Source organism: the organism of the source record quoted next, unplaced genomic scaffold (genome assembly GCF_019419815.1).
Source record: "Pyrus x bretschneideri cultivar Hongxiangsu unplaced genomic scaffold, Pyrus_bretschneideri_v1 Contig12, whole genome shotgun sequence".
Classification (NCBI taxonomy): domain Eukaryota; kingdom Viridiplantae; phylum Streptophyta; class Magnoliopsida; order Rosales; family Rosaceae; genus Pyrus; species Pyrus x bretschneideri.
The window spans coordinates 3,497,025-3,513,353 of NW_025999413.1; the positions used below are offsets into that span (position 1 = coordinate 3,497,025).

Consider the following 16,329-nt stretch of genomic DNA (forward strand, 5'->3'; position numbering starts at 1 on the left):
TAGAGATCCTCACATCTTAACCGTTCATCGTATATCGTGCGGTCAGTTTTTGTTAATTACTATTTATATTTAATTTTAAATAATAAAAATCAAATGATTTCTGATTGCATGATATACAATTTGGATTCTGGGATCCAAATCCCTGCCCAGATAGAGAAAGAGCACATGATTGATGATTTTGTAAAATAAAAATAGTTATATTTGATATGAGAAGAATTAGCAAGATGGGGATGTAGCTCAAATGGTAGAGCGCCCGCTTTGCATGCGGGAGGTACAGGGTTCGATCCCCTGCATCTCCAAAACAACCATTTTTAAATGTATTTTCTTATTATTGTTTCTTAACCAGTTTTGCTGCTATCACATCGTCGCATGGCAATCGGACATGTTATCACATCGTCGATTGGATGGCTTCATAAGCATATTGACATGTTATTGATTATCTAGATGTCTTTCATATTGTTATACTATTTATACTTCATTTATAATTAGATAAAGTAAATAAGGAGGTCACATCATTTCATTAGGCAATCGGACATCTACATTTTGGCTTGTTTTTTTTATTAGTTTTTTAGTCAAAATGGTATTTGAAATTTAAATCAATTGAAAATGGTCTCTGAGATTGTCCATTGTCAATCATTTGGTCATTCTATACAAAATCTCTGTCAAATTGAAAAAACCACCCTTTCAAGTAGAAAGGTTGATTTGACAAAAATACCTTCAAATTAACGAAGATTTTTTTTACTAAATGACTAAAATGATTGACGATGGACAATCTCGAGGACGACTTCTATTGATTTTAAATCCCAGGTATCAAAGTAACGAATTATGTCAACCTCATGATCCATTTTGGCCAAAAAGCCTTCTTTATTTACGAAGAATATTGCTGCCAAAACAATTGTTTTCTTTTGCATTATATTTGCAGTTATTCCTGGTGCCAAGAAGTTACAATTATTTATTAATCCCAGGTGTTACAAGTATATATATGTATACGTTTCCATTTAAATCGTACTAGACTACTGTCGTACCCACAGTTTGTAATCCGATCCTCTGTCAACAAACGTCTGCCAGCTCCCCTCCAGATGATTCTCCTTCGACGGGTTCCAATCGAAATGTCCGAGCTTCATTACCAGTGTATCACCTATCTGTGCAACGTAACCTTCATTGTTCGCGTGGTATATCTTCACCGAGCTCCGGCAATGGATCCCGGCCCTTCTACGAGCATCGATTAGCTCAGTTAGGATGTCATGGAGACCAAAGTCGTATAAATGGTCATAGAAAATGACAGGCTGCACAACAGAGGTAAGAACGTAAAGATTGCAGATTGCGAAGTTTAATAGCAGCTAGTCGTAAAGTAAGAAATGGAAACTGAGGGGATTGAGAACTCACTGTTCCGGGATGAGTTAGGATGTACGCGTATCCCTGTGTAAGCTTATCTCGTGGAAATGGCCAGTGACCCTGACATAAAAAGAGAGAAAGAAAGTTCATACGTCAGGAGTCTAGCAGTTAAAAACCAGTGACGGGCTTCTTGTGCTTCGTTAATGGTTATATGGCATCGTTAATGGGGATATTTGCTTTCAGTGCTTGTGTGCGCGTGCATGCATGTGTGAAAGAGAGACCTGTGTTGATCCTGTGTCGTGGTTCTCCAAAAACGTGACAGCACGAGAGGGCCACCATCCCAAAACTCCAGTTGGTTTCCCTTGAGGATCTATTAGCCTCCAATATTGGTTATGAAGAGCAGAGTGGAGTATTCCCTGCAAAATTGCAATGCTAAGTATGCATTGGGCTCAAATATGCAGCCACACAACATAAATTACATCAGACTACTTTTCGATTTTTCCCCACGGTCCTAGTGACATTGTTCTTAAGCCTAATGTATGTGAGTCAAACTAATATAGGATGTAGCAGATGCAGTCTAGAGTACCTTTGTTGTGACATCAAATGCCGAGGAAGTGCCGCCTGTGGCATTGATCCAATTAACAATCCGTTGCCGGTGAGCATCTAGAGAACCAAAAAATTTAACATTGTCATATGTGTCCATAATGAGCAAAACAGTAACCATATTATTGTTTCTGGCCACATACGAGTTTTACTAAGGCGGTGTATAATCGTCTCTTGCAGTTCACAAGTTCGTACCTTGATTGTAACACAAATTTCCATGTTCATAAGCTAAGCTGTCCCAATATTCTCCAATAGCAAATGCAGGAACCGAAGCTTCAATATATTCTTTTACATAGGTGCCAGAGAAGCCTCTGGAACAACACAAAAGGAATTAATTGCATGCTAGGGATTAAAGGGAGAAATTTTTTTCTAAAGATTCAGACATCTGAACATTGGGTCAAACTAAGAAAACACCTTGGGCCTTTGGCCCCCCCAAAAGAAAGAACTCTCACCTTACGAAGTCAAGGCGCCATCCATCAAAACCAATATCATTCCGAAGCCAATTTAGCCACTGCTTTATATCATTTCTTACAAATTCCTGCGAATGATCAATATTGGGTGCCGCATGGAATATATCCCCTACACACAGCACCAACAGCAGATGGGTACAAGGGTAAGCTGAAATTTCTGGTAGTCTCCAAGACATGCATATGTAAACTTCATGAGGTTATCCCAACATTCCCGCACTGATGTGGGGTAGTATATAGCATGTCTTGCTCAAGTCGGAACTGTTTTACGTAAACTATATCAAACAATCAAGAGCAGGAGTGAAGCTCAGATTATGTCTCATAAAATTTACAGAATATTTGCTTCCTTAATTTCTGAAAGAAGGTCACGTGGGGCAAAAAAGGAAAAAAATGTTTGTGTATCACCCAAAAATCAAAGAAAAAAAATAAAGTACCACTTGAAGGATTTCCTTGGCCCTGAAAATTTGGATCATCACAAACAATTGCTTCAGGCCCCCAAGCAAGCTTCCCACCAAAAATGTTCCAAATGCCGTTTGGACTCTGAAATCGGGAAGAACGTGAGTTTTATCAAGAGGAATGACAACAAATATGACCAACTGAGTTAGCAACATGAAAGTTGTGCTCAACGAAAAGGTGTTTCAGAAAGTTTTTAATGTCATAAACAGACTACCATGAAGTTTCGAAACAGGAAATCAACAGTTTACCTGTTTATGAGCACATCTATGATTTAGGACAACATCTCCCAGGGCCTGTTCACAGGCAAAATATGTTACTAATCCAACACGATTATTCACATATGATAATTAAACAAAAAAATAAACGTAGATAATATTCTTATACATATGCATAGCATTATTCTGAATCGGGCCCTATGTTCTGATTAGCCAAAGACGATTTCTGTTTTGAGCCTATGACGAGTGAATTGCACTTTCTCAACAACTTGCCTTGTTTGAACAAGGACAATAAAAGATAATAACGGAAACCTCTTATCATACAAAAGTCCATTAAATAGTTCAAGGATTGATTTTCGATGCCTAAGATTCTACCTACCAGAAGATCTTGAGAATGCATTTCCTCAATGCAGTGTTTAAGTTCATCCACAGTACCATATGCTGAGTTCAAATTGTAAAGGTCCGAAGGCATATAACCTGTGAGTCATTTCATATTGGTAATTGGTTACAAACTCTGTACAAAATTACTGAAGAGCTGCAAACTTCATCAAATCATGTTTTCATGTTTTTATGCTACTAAATATACTAATGCAGGTCCTAACTCCCTAAGTATGATGCAACATATAAACACACACACATGGAGGTGGCATGTGAATACCATATAAATGTTAAGAACTTAACAAAAGAAAAGTACTTCAGATCAGGCAACTTGTTAAGTATGCAACAATAACACCTAAACGATATCATTGCCATCCAGAATGATTATATGCATGCACATGAAGATCTTAAAAGTCATTAATCTTGCTGTATTTAATTGCGTTAACAAGAGAGATAAAAACTAAACAAAATGGACGAGGAAGAGATGTACCTTGAGGAGCGACAGATTCTGTTGGTGGTGGGAACCACACTGCCGTTACCCCAATTTTAGATAAATCAGCAGCTTTAGGAGCTAAGTCTAAGTACCACTGCCTTCTCCAGCTTTCCCAATTGAAGCCTTGAAACTTCAAAAGCAAAAGAATAAGAGTCAGTAGAGAGAGAGAGAGAGAGAGAGAGAGAGTAGAAGGCATATTTTGATCAAAGTAAACTTGAAAATCTATTCTTGCATAACCAATCTTTACTACAATTAGGATGACATATTACTATTTCAACCAATTGGTATGAAAATACATACCACGATCTCACGTCCAGTTCCAGTTCCTGGCTCTGCATTGAAGTCTCAAGTCAGATACAGGCCTCATTTTTTCTCAGTAACATTAAGCAATTTTGGGAACACAAGAAAACTAACCTAACTTTGTTTGTTCCTGGGTGCTCTGCCATTGTATGGTCTTCCTCTGAAGAACGTGCTCCAGAGCTTTTCGTTTCTTTTCTATTGTTTCTTTCTCACGCACATGCTCAATAAGTGTATCGCCCTCCTTTGGCTTTTCCTTAGCTATAGACCATACTTCATCAGGTTTGGGCAAATTCAAAGATCTGAACTTTGAACTCGAGGCTTCAGCTACATCGATCTTTCTTGGAGGGAACCTGGGACTGATAGTACGAATTTTCCTAGCCATCCATTGAGGTATCTCTCGGCGAGGGCCATCACTTATAAGTTTCCATTTCTGTGAATCATCATCTGTCAAAAGGTCTATCCGCCCACCATTAACAACATAAATAGAATCTTCATCCCCCTCACCCAGTGATCTGTCCTTCAATAATAATGATTCTGCCATTTCTGCTCTCTGTCTCCACATCTTTGTAGCAGCTTCAGATGCCTTCAGTGATCTTCGCAGTGCTTCACATCTTCTCAAGTATGCGTCATCTTTCGTACGTGCCATTTCTTTGGCAGCTCCAATAGCATCCCTAATGCTTTGCAACTCAGCCTTGAAAGCCTTAGAAGAAGACTTCTTTCTTTCTGACGTATCTTTCTTTATTTTCTCTATCAAAGACATAATTTCCTCCTCTTTCTGGAGAGTATTTTTCCTACTGGATTCCTGAAATTCAAGCAATGCTTTCTCAGCATCATTAGCTCGGACCTCAAACGCATTTGCATGTGCAAGGGCCTTTTCCAACTCCAACTTCAACCTATCAACGTCACTTCTTGTCAGCAACAACTGAGATTCTAAATCTTTTATGGCACCCTGTAACATAATATTTTTTGACTGAAGGGAAGCAAGCTCATCCAGTGGACTCACACCTTCAGTATATTCTAGTACTGCTTTTGATGCATAGTCACCAGATTTTTCCGCCGCATCCAGTGCCTTCTCTATTGCAAGTTTTGACTGTTCCACAATTAACAATATACTACCTTCAGTCACCTCCTTAATTTGTTTTTCTATCTGATAAGCTGCTTCAGCAGCTGTAGTTTCTGCCGCTGAAACCCTCATCTGGGCATCTTGTAGAATGTGAGATGTGGCCTGCTGGAAAGCAATTTCCGCTAACTTTTCTACTTGTACCGCAAGTTCAACCGCATCCTGTTTTGCAAGAACTAACTTAGACTCTAAGCTGAACTTCTCTTCAACTGATTCCAGCAGCTTCTGATGGAACAGTGACTTGGCTGCCTCAAGTTCTGCAATAGTCAATTCCTTGTCATGCAATATGGTAGCAACATATTCCTGTTGTTTAGCCTCGGAACATGCTAACTCTTCAAGCAATTGATCTCTCTCTTTCTCAATGGCTTCTTGTCTAGCTTGGGCCTCCAAAAGAGCTTTCCTAGCTGTCATCAATTCATCTTCTATATTCAACACTTCACTACTACCTGAAGTGTTAGCCACGTCGGTAAAAGTGTCAGTGGAATCATCCTGTAAAAAAATAAATCAGAAGCCATGAGTCGCAAAAGCTGTGAATACTATGAGGAGAAATACATCATTCCTTTAGCATGAAGAGACATTACCATGCTTGAAAAAATACTAGTTCTTGATTTACATAGCCAATGTGGCGTGTAGAAAAGGTTCCTGCACGAATTTTGTTTTGGTCATCATATTGAAAACGCAACCTTCAAATAACTTACAACAGTTTCCGCCACATTTAAAAGAAAGAAATATAGTAAAATGTCAACAAACAATGTAGGAATGAAATTATAAATTCACAGGCGCATCAGCGGAGAGAAATTACACACTTTTTTCTATTCGAATTAGTTCTGAGGACAAGAGGACGCCGCCCCAGGCGGCATACACTCCTATCATACTTGCAATGTGGACCTGAAGATGCAAAGGGGCAGTGGTGAATAACCCCAACTGCCATTTCAGGCAATGAAATTGTACCCATCTCTTCCTGCAAGAAATTAAAAGTTCTGATCTTTACCAAGATATTAGGCACACAAAAACATAAAAATAAATAAATAATCTTGTTCCAACAAAACCCAGATTCTATAATTTAAGCTTCACAATTTTCAATTACAAGTCAAATTTAAAAAAATTAAACAATGCGAACCCAGAAAACTTATTTCATCAAATTAAAGAGTATTTACATAATTTTTACTTCAAATTGTTTATTTTACAATAAAATATTACAAACAACAAAATAAAAATATGACTTTTCCAAACAAAACCCAAATTCTACGACTTCAAGTTCCACGAAATTCAACTACTAATTAAATTTCAAAAATTCAAGCAATAGTAACCCAGAAAACCAAATTCATCAATGATCAAACTAAACACACATGCATGTCCACATTAACGATCACATCACATGACATTTTACAGAAATTCAAACACTTGATCAGATGATCCATATTTCCTTCAGATTCCCAAAAAATTCATGCACACAGAGGAATATAATTATACAGAAAACGTATAGATATAAAAACCTGGTGGAAAACGGTTGAGCTAATCTGAAAGGAGTTGGAGAGACCCCATGATTCTGGGAAGGATAAGAAAAAATGTGGGGAATTGTTAGTGTGGACGGATTATTGGATTAGGATGAGAGAGAGAGAGAGAGAGAGAGAGAGAGAGAGCAGAGAAATAGGAGGAGAAGAAATGCAATGGCGCAGGGACTGAGAGGCCTAAAGCTTTTTTGTACGCGGCGTCAAATTGGCAATGGTAAGCGGCTTCCACTCAAGTTCAGGGGCACCCCATTGTGTTTGACCATCCATGTAATGACTTTAATACCCCCCAATAATATGCATGCACCATCAATTTTCTTCTATAACAATAAAAGGTCATGAAACATTGAAACTTATTGGTGAGGGAATTCGAAACCAATGCTCTAAAAGACGCTAGACGCTGTCGAGCGGTGGGTTAGGGCCTAGCATTCAAGCGAGGCTTATGCAGGCTAGGCAAATTTAAGTAAATTTATTATATTATTATATAATAAGTGTCTATTTATACTTAAAAAAAACACATAATTGTATTGGGATACATAAATTACAAAATAAAATGATATATAGATTAGAAAGTATTAGAAGATATTGAAAACATGGGGAACAAACATTGAATGAGTGTTCATCCAAGTCTTATTGACAAAATAAAATGTTAACAATTTTATGTCTAAGTGGAAGTCACGACCTAGGTGGGTTAGGCGAACGCCTAAGTGACTCTAGGCGCACTTTCTTAATTTTAAAATGCGTAAAGACTAATTAGAGAGTGCTAGACGGGAATTTTTAGAACGATATCCGAAACTATTCAATTTAGGCGAATGGGTTTCGAACTTGGATTTAAATAAATAGGCAAATTTTCTTGGGTAATCGACCTTTCAAAGAATTGAGGATGAGTCGGAAATTCGGAGTCTATCAAGGGGATGAAATTATTAAGGGTGTTGTTATTCACACACCTATTTTTACTTTCCATGCACCCTCTCAATTTTTGACTGTCGGATTAAATGAATTGAACAATATCAATGGACACAAATTTAATAAGATGTGTGGAAAATAAAAATAGATGTGAATAGCACTACCCAATATTAATTCTACAAAAATTGTTTTACCAATGCACTGAGTTTGAATTGAAACCAGTATTATTAAAATACTCATGTCCTAAACAAATTATTCTTGACTAAATTTGGACAAATTTGACATTTTAAAAACAGTAGAAGCGTAGAATGAACACAAAATACAGACTCATAATGAGTTTTTTCTTGAGCAATTATAATGTTACTTCCCAACTTAGGGATCCAAATCATTTCTTTAGAGGTTGAATTCTTGATTTTGTGTGAGCTTCGCTTGAGAATCTAAGATAAGTAGACATGTTATTAGGGTTTAAATTTTGGGAATTTTAACAAAAAACTTCCGGTACTGTTCACTTTAACGAAAAATCATATTTTCACACTAAAAAGTCAATCCTAGTACTATTCCTTTTACCTTTTATCTTGTCATTATCGTTAAAACTCAAAATTTTCAAACCCTTTTTATTAGTTTTTCTTTAAATTTTTAAGGTATTTATTTGCTAACAAGAAAATTACTTACAATATCACTCATTAATGGTACTTTAGTCATTTTGTAAGGGTAGTTCAGTCATTTTAACGGTTGGCTCACACTCACGGGATCTCGCACGAGCAAACAGGCCCACCTGCAAAAGGCAGCTCACTTTTCCCAGATCTTTTAATAAACTCGTGGAAAGCAATATGGAAGACAAAGGCAGATCTCTGAAAATGAAAAAATTTGAAATAGGTTTAATTTTATAAATTATTTTGTGAAATAAATTTAATTTTTAATGATTTTTGATTTTTGAAATAGATCGAATTTTTTGTTACTTTGACCCATTTCAAAAAACCTCAAAAAAATTTGGGATTCACTATCCAGATCACGTGTCTGTGCAGTTCTAAGGGCGACTCAAGAGAGCAAGGTTTTCTGTTATGTACGTGAGAGTGAGGAGCAACATCTATCGTATGGATTGTCGTACCCTTAATTTTTAAAGAGTTTAATTTCAAGACTCGTACTCATAACATTTTGGTTATAAAGAAACAATTATTATATTGCATCAAGGTTCGTTCTCACGTGTCCGTCTACCTCTAAATATAATAAAGATTGCAAAATTACATAAAAAATAAATAAGAAAAGTACGTAGACAAAACATCAAACTGGAAATATCAAGAAAATGAAGTAAAACGTAGAAGCTTTTTGTAATGGAATTATACTATTACATCAAGATTTTCTAAAAGAACATCATATTGTGCCAAGAAGTCGTATTCACCCAAAATATCTCCTCACCATGCATGCACCTTCTTGACCTCGCGGAAAATACAACAAACCCTAAGCCAAGCCTCGCCTAATCAGCCTAGCCTAAGATCTCGCGGAAATTAAAGAAACAAACATCAGAGGCCTCCTCCTCCTCCTCCTCCTCCTCAAAGGCTGACATCACTAGTGTTTCATGTTATCGTTGTCGGTGTCGATGGTGAAAACAAAGTACAGAAAGACTGCGATAACAAAAGGTACGAGGCGGTAGATATCGGCGACCTTATAATTAGTGTCCTGACGAGTAGGAGGAGTCTTGATGGGGCGGACGAACAGATTTCGATTCCTTCTACCGCCGATCCTTTCCATCGTACACAGGTGCGAGTAACCGCTGGAAATGAATCCACTCAAGTTGTTGAAGCCCAACGAGCGGTGATCGATTTCGAGGCCGCTTGCGTGACGGAAATCTTGTTTAAGACGCGCCAGTGGACATCCCATGGTCCAAATTCTTTCAGACTCGCAGAGGTGGTCGAGCAGAGTGAGAAACCACAGATCAAACTGACGCTGCCATTCCGGTACGGCGGCGGCTTGCATGATGTGCAAGAAGCACGGCAAGAAGAGAGAGCGAGAAAGAGAGAGAAAGTAGATGAGAGAGAAAGAAAAAGAAAGAAGATGAGTGAGAGAGAGAGAGAGGCAGAGATCTAGAGGGAGTTTTGGGAAATTCAGAGAGAGAAAGTTGAAGGCCATTGTGCTATGAAAAACTATGAAGAAATGAACTAGCTATGTGCGGCTATTTATAGTCTTTCTCTCTCTAACTCACTCTCTCTCTCTCTCTCTCTCTCTCTCTCTCTCTCTCTCTCTAATTACACTGCTCAGTGCCTCTAACAAACTCATCAACGGAATTCAACCGCCCCTAACAAACTCATCAACGGAGGTCGCAGGGGTAAAATAGGAACTGGAAATTAATTAACCGAATTCTCGCGCCAAAATCCATTCCCACAGTTAGGAGTGGCAACTTCAACCCAACCGACTAACCCGACCCAATCTAACCCACCCCGTTTAAATCAGCATTTGGGTGTAGACTTAACGAGTTGTTGAGTGGTTAACGGTTCGTTGATAATATCATTTGTTATAAAAAATGTTAACAGTTGAACCCATTAATCACCCAATTTTTTTTTGGTTGATTTCGGGTGAACCTTAAGCATCTGTTAACTAAGGGTGTATTTTTTAAAATTGGTTAAAACAAAAATTTTTAAAGAAAATTAATTAAAAGAGCTTGAAAACTACAAAATAAAAGGTAAAATGAATAATAACATGATTGACTTTTTAGATTAAAAATGTGATTTTTGTTAAAATGAATAGTATTTGGAGCTTTTCGTAAGTTCTCAAAAATTTATTCTCCCCTCCCGTCCACTTGGATTCTCAGCTTACACAATTGCAATCCTCAAGTCCTCCAACGCACAGAAACTTTTCAACATTTCAATGTGCTCGGAACACAAAGCAATATGTTATACAAGTAGAGTGGAAGGATTTTTATTTTCTTTCAAACATCCCTCCACTTGTGTTATGAATTATAGCGTATATGTTCGTAATTTGGGCAAACGCACGCGAAAGAACAACGCTAAATTTTAAGACTGATAAAATTAATGATAGGACGGACCACCGTTTACAGAATTGAAGCAAACCTCCAAAAGTACAAAGTTACCAAAAAAATTATAAGATATAATCAAGCAATCGTACAACGAGAGCCAGAGTCTGCCTTGGACCAAAAAATAGCTCCGAGACTATATATTCTCCGGCCATGTGAGGCACCAAAAGCCACGGTCAAACATCCCCCGTAGACACAATACTCAGATTGCCTCCATTCTCGCAACCAATTTCCAGACGATCATGAAACACGTAGAGATTCAAGCATGCGGTAAGCGATGCAAAAGTCCTTCCATCTTTAAATCACTCTTCTGCTTATGGCTGAAAGCAATGGCAGAAATACTGAAATTATCATCACGCAACAGAACAAACTAAAGCAAAACGTTTCGAGACAGAATCTTTGAGCTTTTAATGCCACATATGAAGTACAGCAGAAAGCAGGATTATCAAATCAACACAAACTTTCAAGGCAAAACTCGTCCATGTAGATATGCACCCAGACGAACAAATAAAGGTTTAAAACTGATAGATACGTTGTCTTGTTTCTCTAATGTGTGTAGGTATACGACAAGTTTCTGTGCTTTGATAGTTGGGATGGACATTAAATTTTCCAAATAACCTATAAAAGTTGGAACTTTTACCTCTCATAGCACAGAAACCCCGGAAGTCATGCAAAGCTTGAAATCTGCACCACCACTAAGCACAGTATCACCTTTCCACCAGTCAGCACATAGCGCCTGAGTTACAGCAAATTTCACAGTTAAGAAATAGATTGAATTTTAGAACACTAACGAAAAAAGGACATTAAAATGATAGAAAGAGAGAATAATGTTGTACCTTGTCCTTGTGTGAATCAAAGACAAACAAGGGCCACTGCAAGAGAAAACACTATTATTGAGTAACAAATTCATCTAAAGGTCACACTGGGCAGAAGTCGTGAACCATTGTAAGAAAACAAAAACAAGGAGGAGGCATACAGCAGTTCTCGTATCCCACAGCATAACTTTTCCATCATAAGATGCGGAGACTAAATGAAATGGAGACTTCTGATGCCACTTGCATGCCGTAACCCAAGAAGTGTGAGATGAGAAAGTTTTGATAGAAGCAGAAGTTCCTAGGAAATAAATAAAACCTCCACGTCAGATGTTTGTGTTCTTTAGTTTGTTTGTGTTTGTGTGCGCTGAGAGAGAGAGAGAGAGAGAGAGAGAGCAGAACACTTGAGAAGTCTAACGGACCTGGTTTACGAGGATCCCATACCCTAACAATGGGGTCAGAACCACCAGCAGCAATCAAAGCAGAACCTTCACCTCCAATATCAATGCAGTTGAGTACTTTATCATGGTACTGTCACAAGGAGAATGTTACCACATGCATATTTAATAACTCTGAGAGAGCAAATGCCAGGATGTTGTGTGATTTGATGCCACAGAAAGTACATAAGCATGGTTGTGAAAAAAGACTTCAGACAACAGAATGCTAAGGCTATTTGCACTTACTATTGTCGACGTGGCCGTGCCTCTCTCGACATTCCACTCTTTAATGGAATGGTCCCACGATGCAGAATAAATTGTTTTAGGCTCCGGCCACTTTACAGTAGATACGCATTGTGTATGGCCTACTAGAGAAGAAACAGCCTCCCCCTGTGACGTATAATTTATCATAACTATCAATTACCAGGGAAAACAATCTGGCTCATTACTACAACCATAACTATCAATTACCACGATCATTAATGCAATAATCTTTTAAATCTAAAAAAAGTAAACACGTCATTGATTTCTAGCTGAACAACTCTTTAATAAATTAAAAAACCAGTTAGGCATCCCCTTCAAGGATATAATTGATCTATTTTTCTTACATAGACATTTCCCTTAAATGAATTAATCTTTCCATTACTTCTACATTAGATCAAAAAATATTGTTTTGCATAACATTATGAAATTTAATTCATATGCAGAACCAAAGAAACCATCAAGAATTCTCTAGTGCAAAAATTTCAACCGATAACAAAGTGATGAGCCATTTGTTAGGGCTCGGAAGTTGTACATACCGTGTGCAACCTGAGTTAAATATTTAATAAGCCTGTCCCCACTTAGTCAATTGAATGTCACCCCAAAAATTATTAAACCCCTCTATATAAAATTCAATATACAAGCATATCACATACCTCCCACTGCGATTCCTTTTCTTGACCAGTCTTTTTTCTCTTCTTCGTTGACACAGTATCACCTTCTGAATCAGGCTCATTTGTCTGCCATAAATTGATAGTAGAATCCCAAGAGCCTGAACAGACCTAATCATATGTAAGAAGACAAAAGAAAAGGTAAGTTATAGACAAAGCCCAATCTCATGTACACTACTTATCAAATTACATATTGGAAATCAGAAGTAGACAAGACCATGTTTCCAGAGGTCTGAGCAGCAACACTTTGAACAGCTGCTGTATGTCCACGTAAAATTTTGAATGCTCTTATCTTCAAAGGATTTTTTTGGGTCTCTTCTGCATTGAACTTCCCCAAAAAAAAAATAATAAATATTAGTATACACATCATACTATCCTTGTGATAACAGTATGGTCATCCAATTACCTTCCACAGCCTCAGTGTCCGATCTTTCGAAGCAGTAGCTACGGTAACACTGTCTCCACCTGCATAAGAAGATGAATAACAGCTTAAGCACTTGTGACAAGATAATATAGATATTGGGAACTGCACCACCTAATCAGCTACCAGGTAAAAAAACCACCTCCTAACACACAAAAATTCATGCACAGAAGTATCCCATTAGACATTAAAAAAATTTCGAATCCAAAAGCAAAAACAATGAGGATGCCATAATAAATTGGTCCTCGAAAACTCAGAACTGAAAAAATGCAAGTAGTTGGCAGCGTTAATTGACATTCACTAAAGAACTGATTAAAACAGTATTGTGGCCACATTCAACAAGGAATAAGCCAATTATCAACAGTTAGATCTTATAGCTACCTTTTGGATTGATTATACTAACTGAAGTAACAGGTTCACTGTGTCCTTCCAGAATATGTGTACATGCTCCAGCAGCTTTCCATACCCTAAAAGAAGACCAAATTCAACAAAAGCAAATAACAAGCTTCCTTATTTTGGGTGTATCCACATGAGAAATCATAAGGTACACAAGAAAAGAATCAAAACTTTTTAGAGCAATTACCTTCCCAAACCATCGTAGCAGCCTGTCAAAAAGAACCTGCCATAGAATACAAATTACAGGAGTTTCAAACTACTTTTGGGCCAAAACAAGAATATCAAATTTAAGATAATGTTTCAGAAATAACTTCATATTGCACCACAATGCAAGTTAACATATTCCGAGAAATGACAATTGAAGGTTTCCTCTGAAGAGACTTGGAGTAGAACTGAAAATAATACTTTTCAAGATAGCTATTCCATGCCACCTTACTTAATAAGAGGACCTAACTACAACTCCTCAGCTCAAAAAATTTACTCCAACTTCACACTTTATTAGCAACAGATATATCCTTATTGTTTACATACTGCACCCAAGCCATGCAGGATAAGAGTTTATCGCTACACACTTTAGGAGCAACCAAGTATTTATAGACTTCCGTGAAGATATGTAGTACACATTACAAATTGTGGTGGGTATACCTGGGACTAGAACCATCAACTGCACTGACCCAGTCATTATGTAAAGAAGGTTCTTCTTCTTTGCGTGGGACCACAGCCCGTATATATTCAATTTCCAATATCCTCTCCTGTAATAATCATAAACCTATCGTTAGATATCAAATAAAAAAGATGGAAAAAATGACAATAATGAAATAAACTTACCTAAAATAAACTCGTTAAAGCAACATATTCAACACAAGACCCATTCCACTCTAATTTAGAAGATAGCATCCACAATTGACACTAAAATTTAAAATAGACCAAAAATAAATCTGATTCCTAACCCAACCAGTATATTAAAGCGCAATTAAATAATCGATAAACTCAATTTTTTCCTAGTTGTGAAACCAGAAACACAATTGCAAAACTCATGTTATGAGGCTGACCGAAGTAATTTACCCAATTAGATTAACTCTTGTTGGTTTCTTAAGTATCCAGTTTGAAGACTCTGAAACAGACTTTACAAAATTCCGAGGAACTTTACGATGGAACTTGAAGCAATTAAATCCTATGTCCAAAGTTACACCTAACGAAGTGTAACTTAGAAATCCCGTCTAATGAACAAAAAACTATGTTTCGTTTTTCAACTTCACTTTATCTCGTTTTAAGATGGAACAAGTAAATTACAAATCCTGTGGTGAAGCCTATCATTAACCAAGCTGATAACTTTCTAAATTCCGCTGTTCCAATCCCGTCACTTTTGACCATTCTCTCAGCATTCCTCTCTATTTCCATGTTGCTTGCAATTACATAAAGGTTACAGCATTTTATCAGAAAACTTATGCACACAATTCACACAACAAATTGCAAATTGAATCCAAAAAATCGGAGATACGCACCGCGGAAATGTTCTTGGCAAGAAGGAACTTTTCGAGCGACATTCGAACCAGCTCATTCTTGATAAGAAAATCGAAAGGCTCCGATTCCCAATCGGGGTTTCCTGATCACAATCACCAATCATAGCTTCAGAACACCAAAAAGCAAAATCCTTTTTTTTTCCACAGGCAGCAGCCAATCAGATAAACAATGGCGGATGGAAAAACATGTGTGGGAATATGACAGGTTACCTGATTTGATGAGGTTGTTGACGACGGTCGAGAGGCCGAAGCGGGTGAGATTGGCGGGGATGGAAATGGAGGATTCTGGAACTTTGTAGGGGTGGCCGAGGTCCGTTTTGAAGCGGACGAGGACCAGACGCGACGGCTCTTCGGAATTTCCGTCGGCGTCCATCTCTCTGCTTCTCTGGTGGAAGAGATTATAGAGAGAGAAAGAGGAGGAGGGGAGAGAGAGGTGTGAGCGGGCTAGCAGCAGGGTTTAAGACGGAAGGGATGAAAGGAATCTAGGGCTTAGTAACCGAAAGAAACTAGAGTCGTGCGAAACGCACCGTTACGTTTCGTTTTAGAGACAAAATAAATTTTTTTTCGTACGTTGCTTTATTTGAGTAACAGGTTCAAATATTTCCAGATTTATATCGTTGATTTTTTATATTTAATGATCTTGCTCATAATTTATAATCTTCTTTGGATTATTTTGATGAGGATGAGAATCCGTGAATCGTGAGGTGTTCGTTTATTATATATTGTACGGTCAATTTTTTTCAAATACTGTTTATGTTTATTTTTAAATAAAAATATTTAAAATGATTTCTAACCGCACAATATATGATGTACGAACACGATTTAATTTTTTTCAAGTATTGTTTACATTTATTTTTAAATAAAAATATTTAAAATGATTTCTAGCAGCACAACATAATAAACGAATATAATAACGGCACAATATATGATAAACGAACACGATTCATGAATCCTCAAGATTTGGACTCATAATTTATCACGTTTTTTAATTATTTA

General features: G+C 37.4%; 2 protein-coding genes and 1 non-coding gene across 4 annotated transcripts; 1 reads left to right on the forward strand and 2 right to left on the reverse strand.

Annotated features, from left to right (window-relative positions):
• The first annotated feature begins 226 nt into the window (after positions 1–226).
• TRNAA-UGC lies at positions 227–299 on the forward strand. The gene has a single exon. It is a non-coding gene; the product is annotated as a tRNA-Ala (tRNA).
• A 585-nt stretch (positions 300–884) lies between these two features.
• LOC103955752 (alpha-amylase 3, chloroplastic-like) lies at positions 885–7,074 on the reverse strand. 2 transcript variants are annotated; one of them, XM_009367656.3, is made up of 15 exons: positions 6,864–7,074; positions 6,174–6,328; positions 5,949–6,009; positions 4,362–5,856; positions 4,248–4,279; positions 3,945–4,077; positions 3,456–3,553; positions 3,110–3,154; positions 2,840–2,945; positions 2,391–2,517; positions 2,134–2,249; positions 1,922–1,998; positions 1,617–1,751; positions 1,387–1,455; positions 885–1,286 (listed from the first exon to the last, which is right to left on the reverse strand). In XM_009367656.3, the coding sequence occupies exons 2-15, from the start codon at positions 6,320–6,322 to the stop codon at positions 1,014–1,016; spliced, it is 2,916 nt and encodes a 971-aa protein (XP_009365931.2). In that variant the 5' UTR covers positions 6,323–6,328; positions 6,864–7,074; the 3' UTR covers positions 885–1,013. The 2 variants fall into 2 exon arrangements, with proteins under 2 accessions (XP_009365931.2, XP_048433954.1); XM_048577997.1 differs by lacking the exon at positions 6,174–6,328.
• A 3,712-nt stretch (positions 7,075–10,786) lies between these two features.
• On the reverse strand, positions 10,787–15,813 carry LOC103955750 (ribosome biogenesis protein WDR12 homolog). Its single transcript, XM_009367655.3, has 14 exons — positions 15,544–15,813; positions 15,316–15,416; positions 14,456–14,562; positions 13,998–14,033; positions 13,796–13,881; positions 13,400–13,458; positions 13,211–13,321; positions 12,979–13,104; positions 12,308–12,451; positions 12,047–12,155; positions 11,789–11,925; positions 11,649–11,684; positions 11,453–11,548; positions 10,787–11,132 (listed from the first exon to the last, which is right to left on the reverse strand). The coding sequence occupies exons 1-13, from the start codon at positions 15,704–15,706 to the stop codon at positions 11,456–11,458; spliced, it is 1,308 nt and encodes a 435-aa protein (XP_009365930.1). The 5' UTR covers positions 15,707–15,813; the 3' UTR covers positions 10,787–11,132; positions 11,453–11,455.
• Positions 15,814–16,329: the final 516 nt, after the last annotated feature.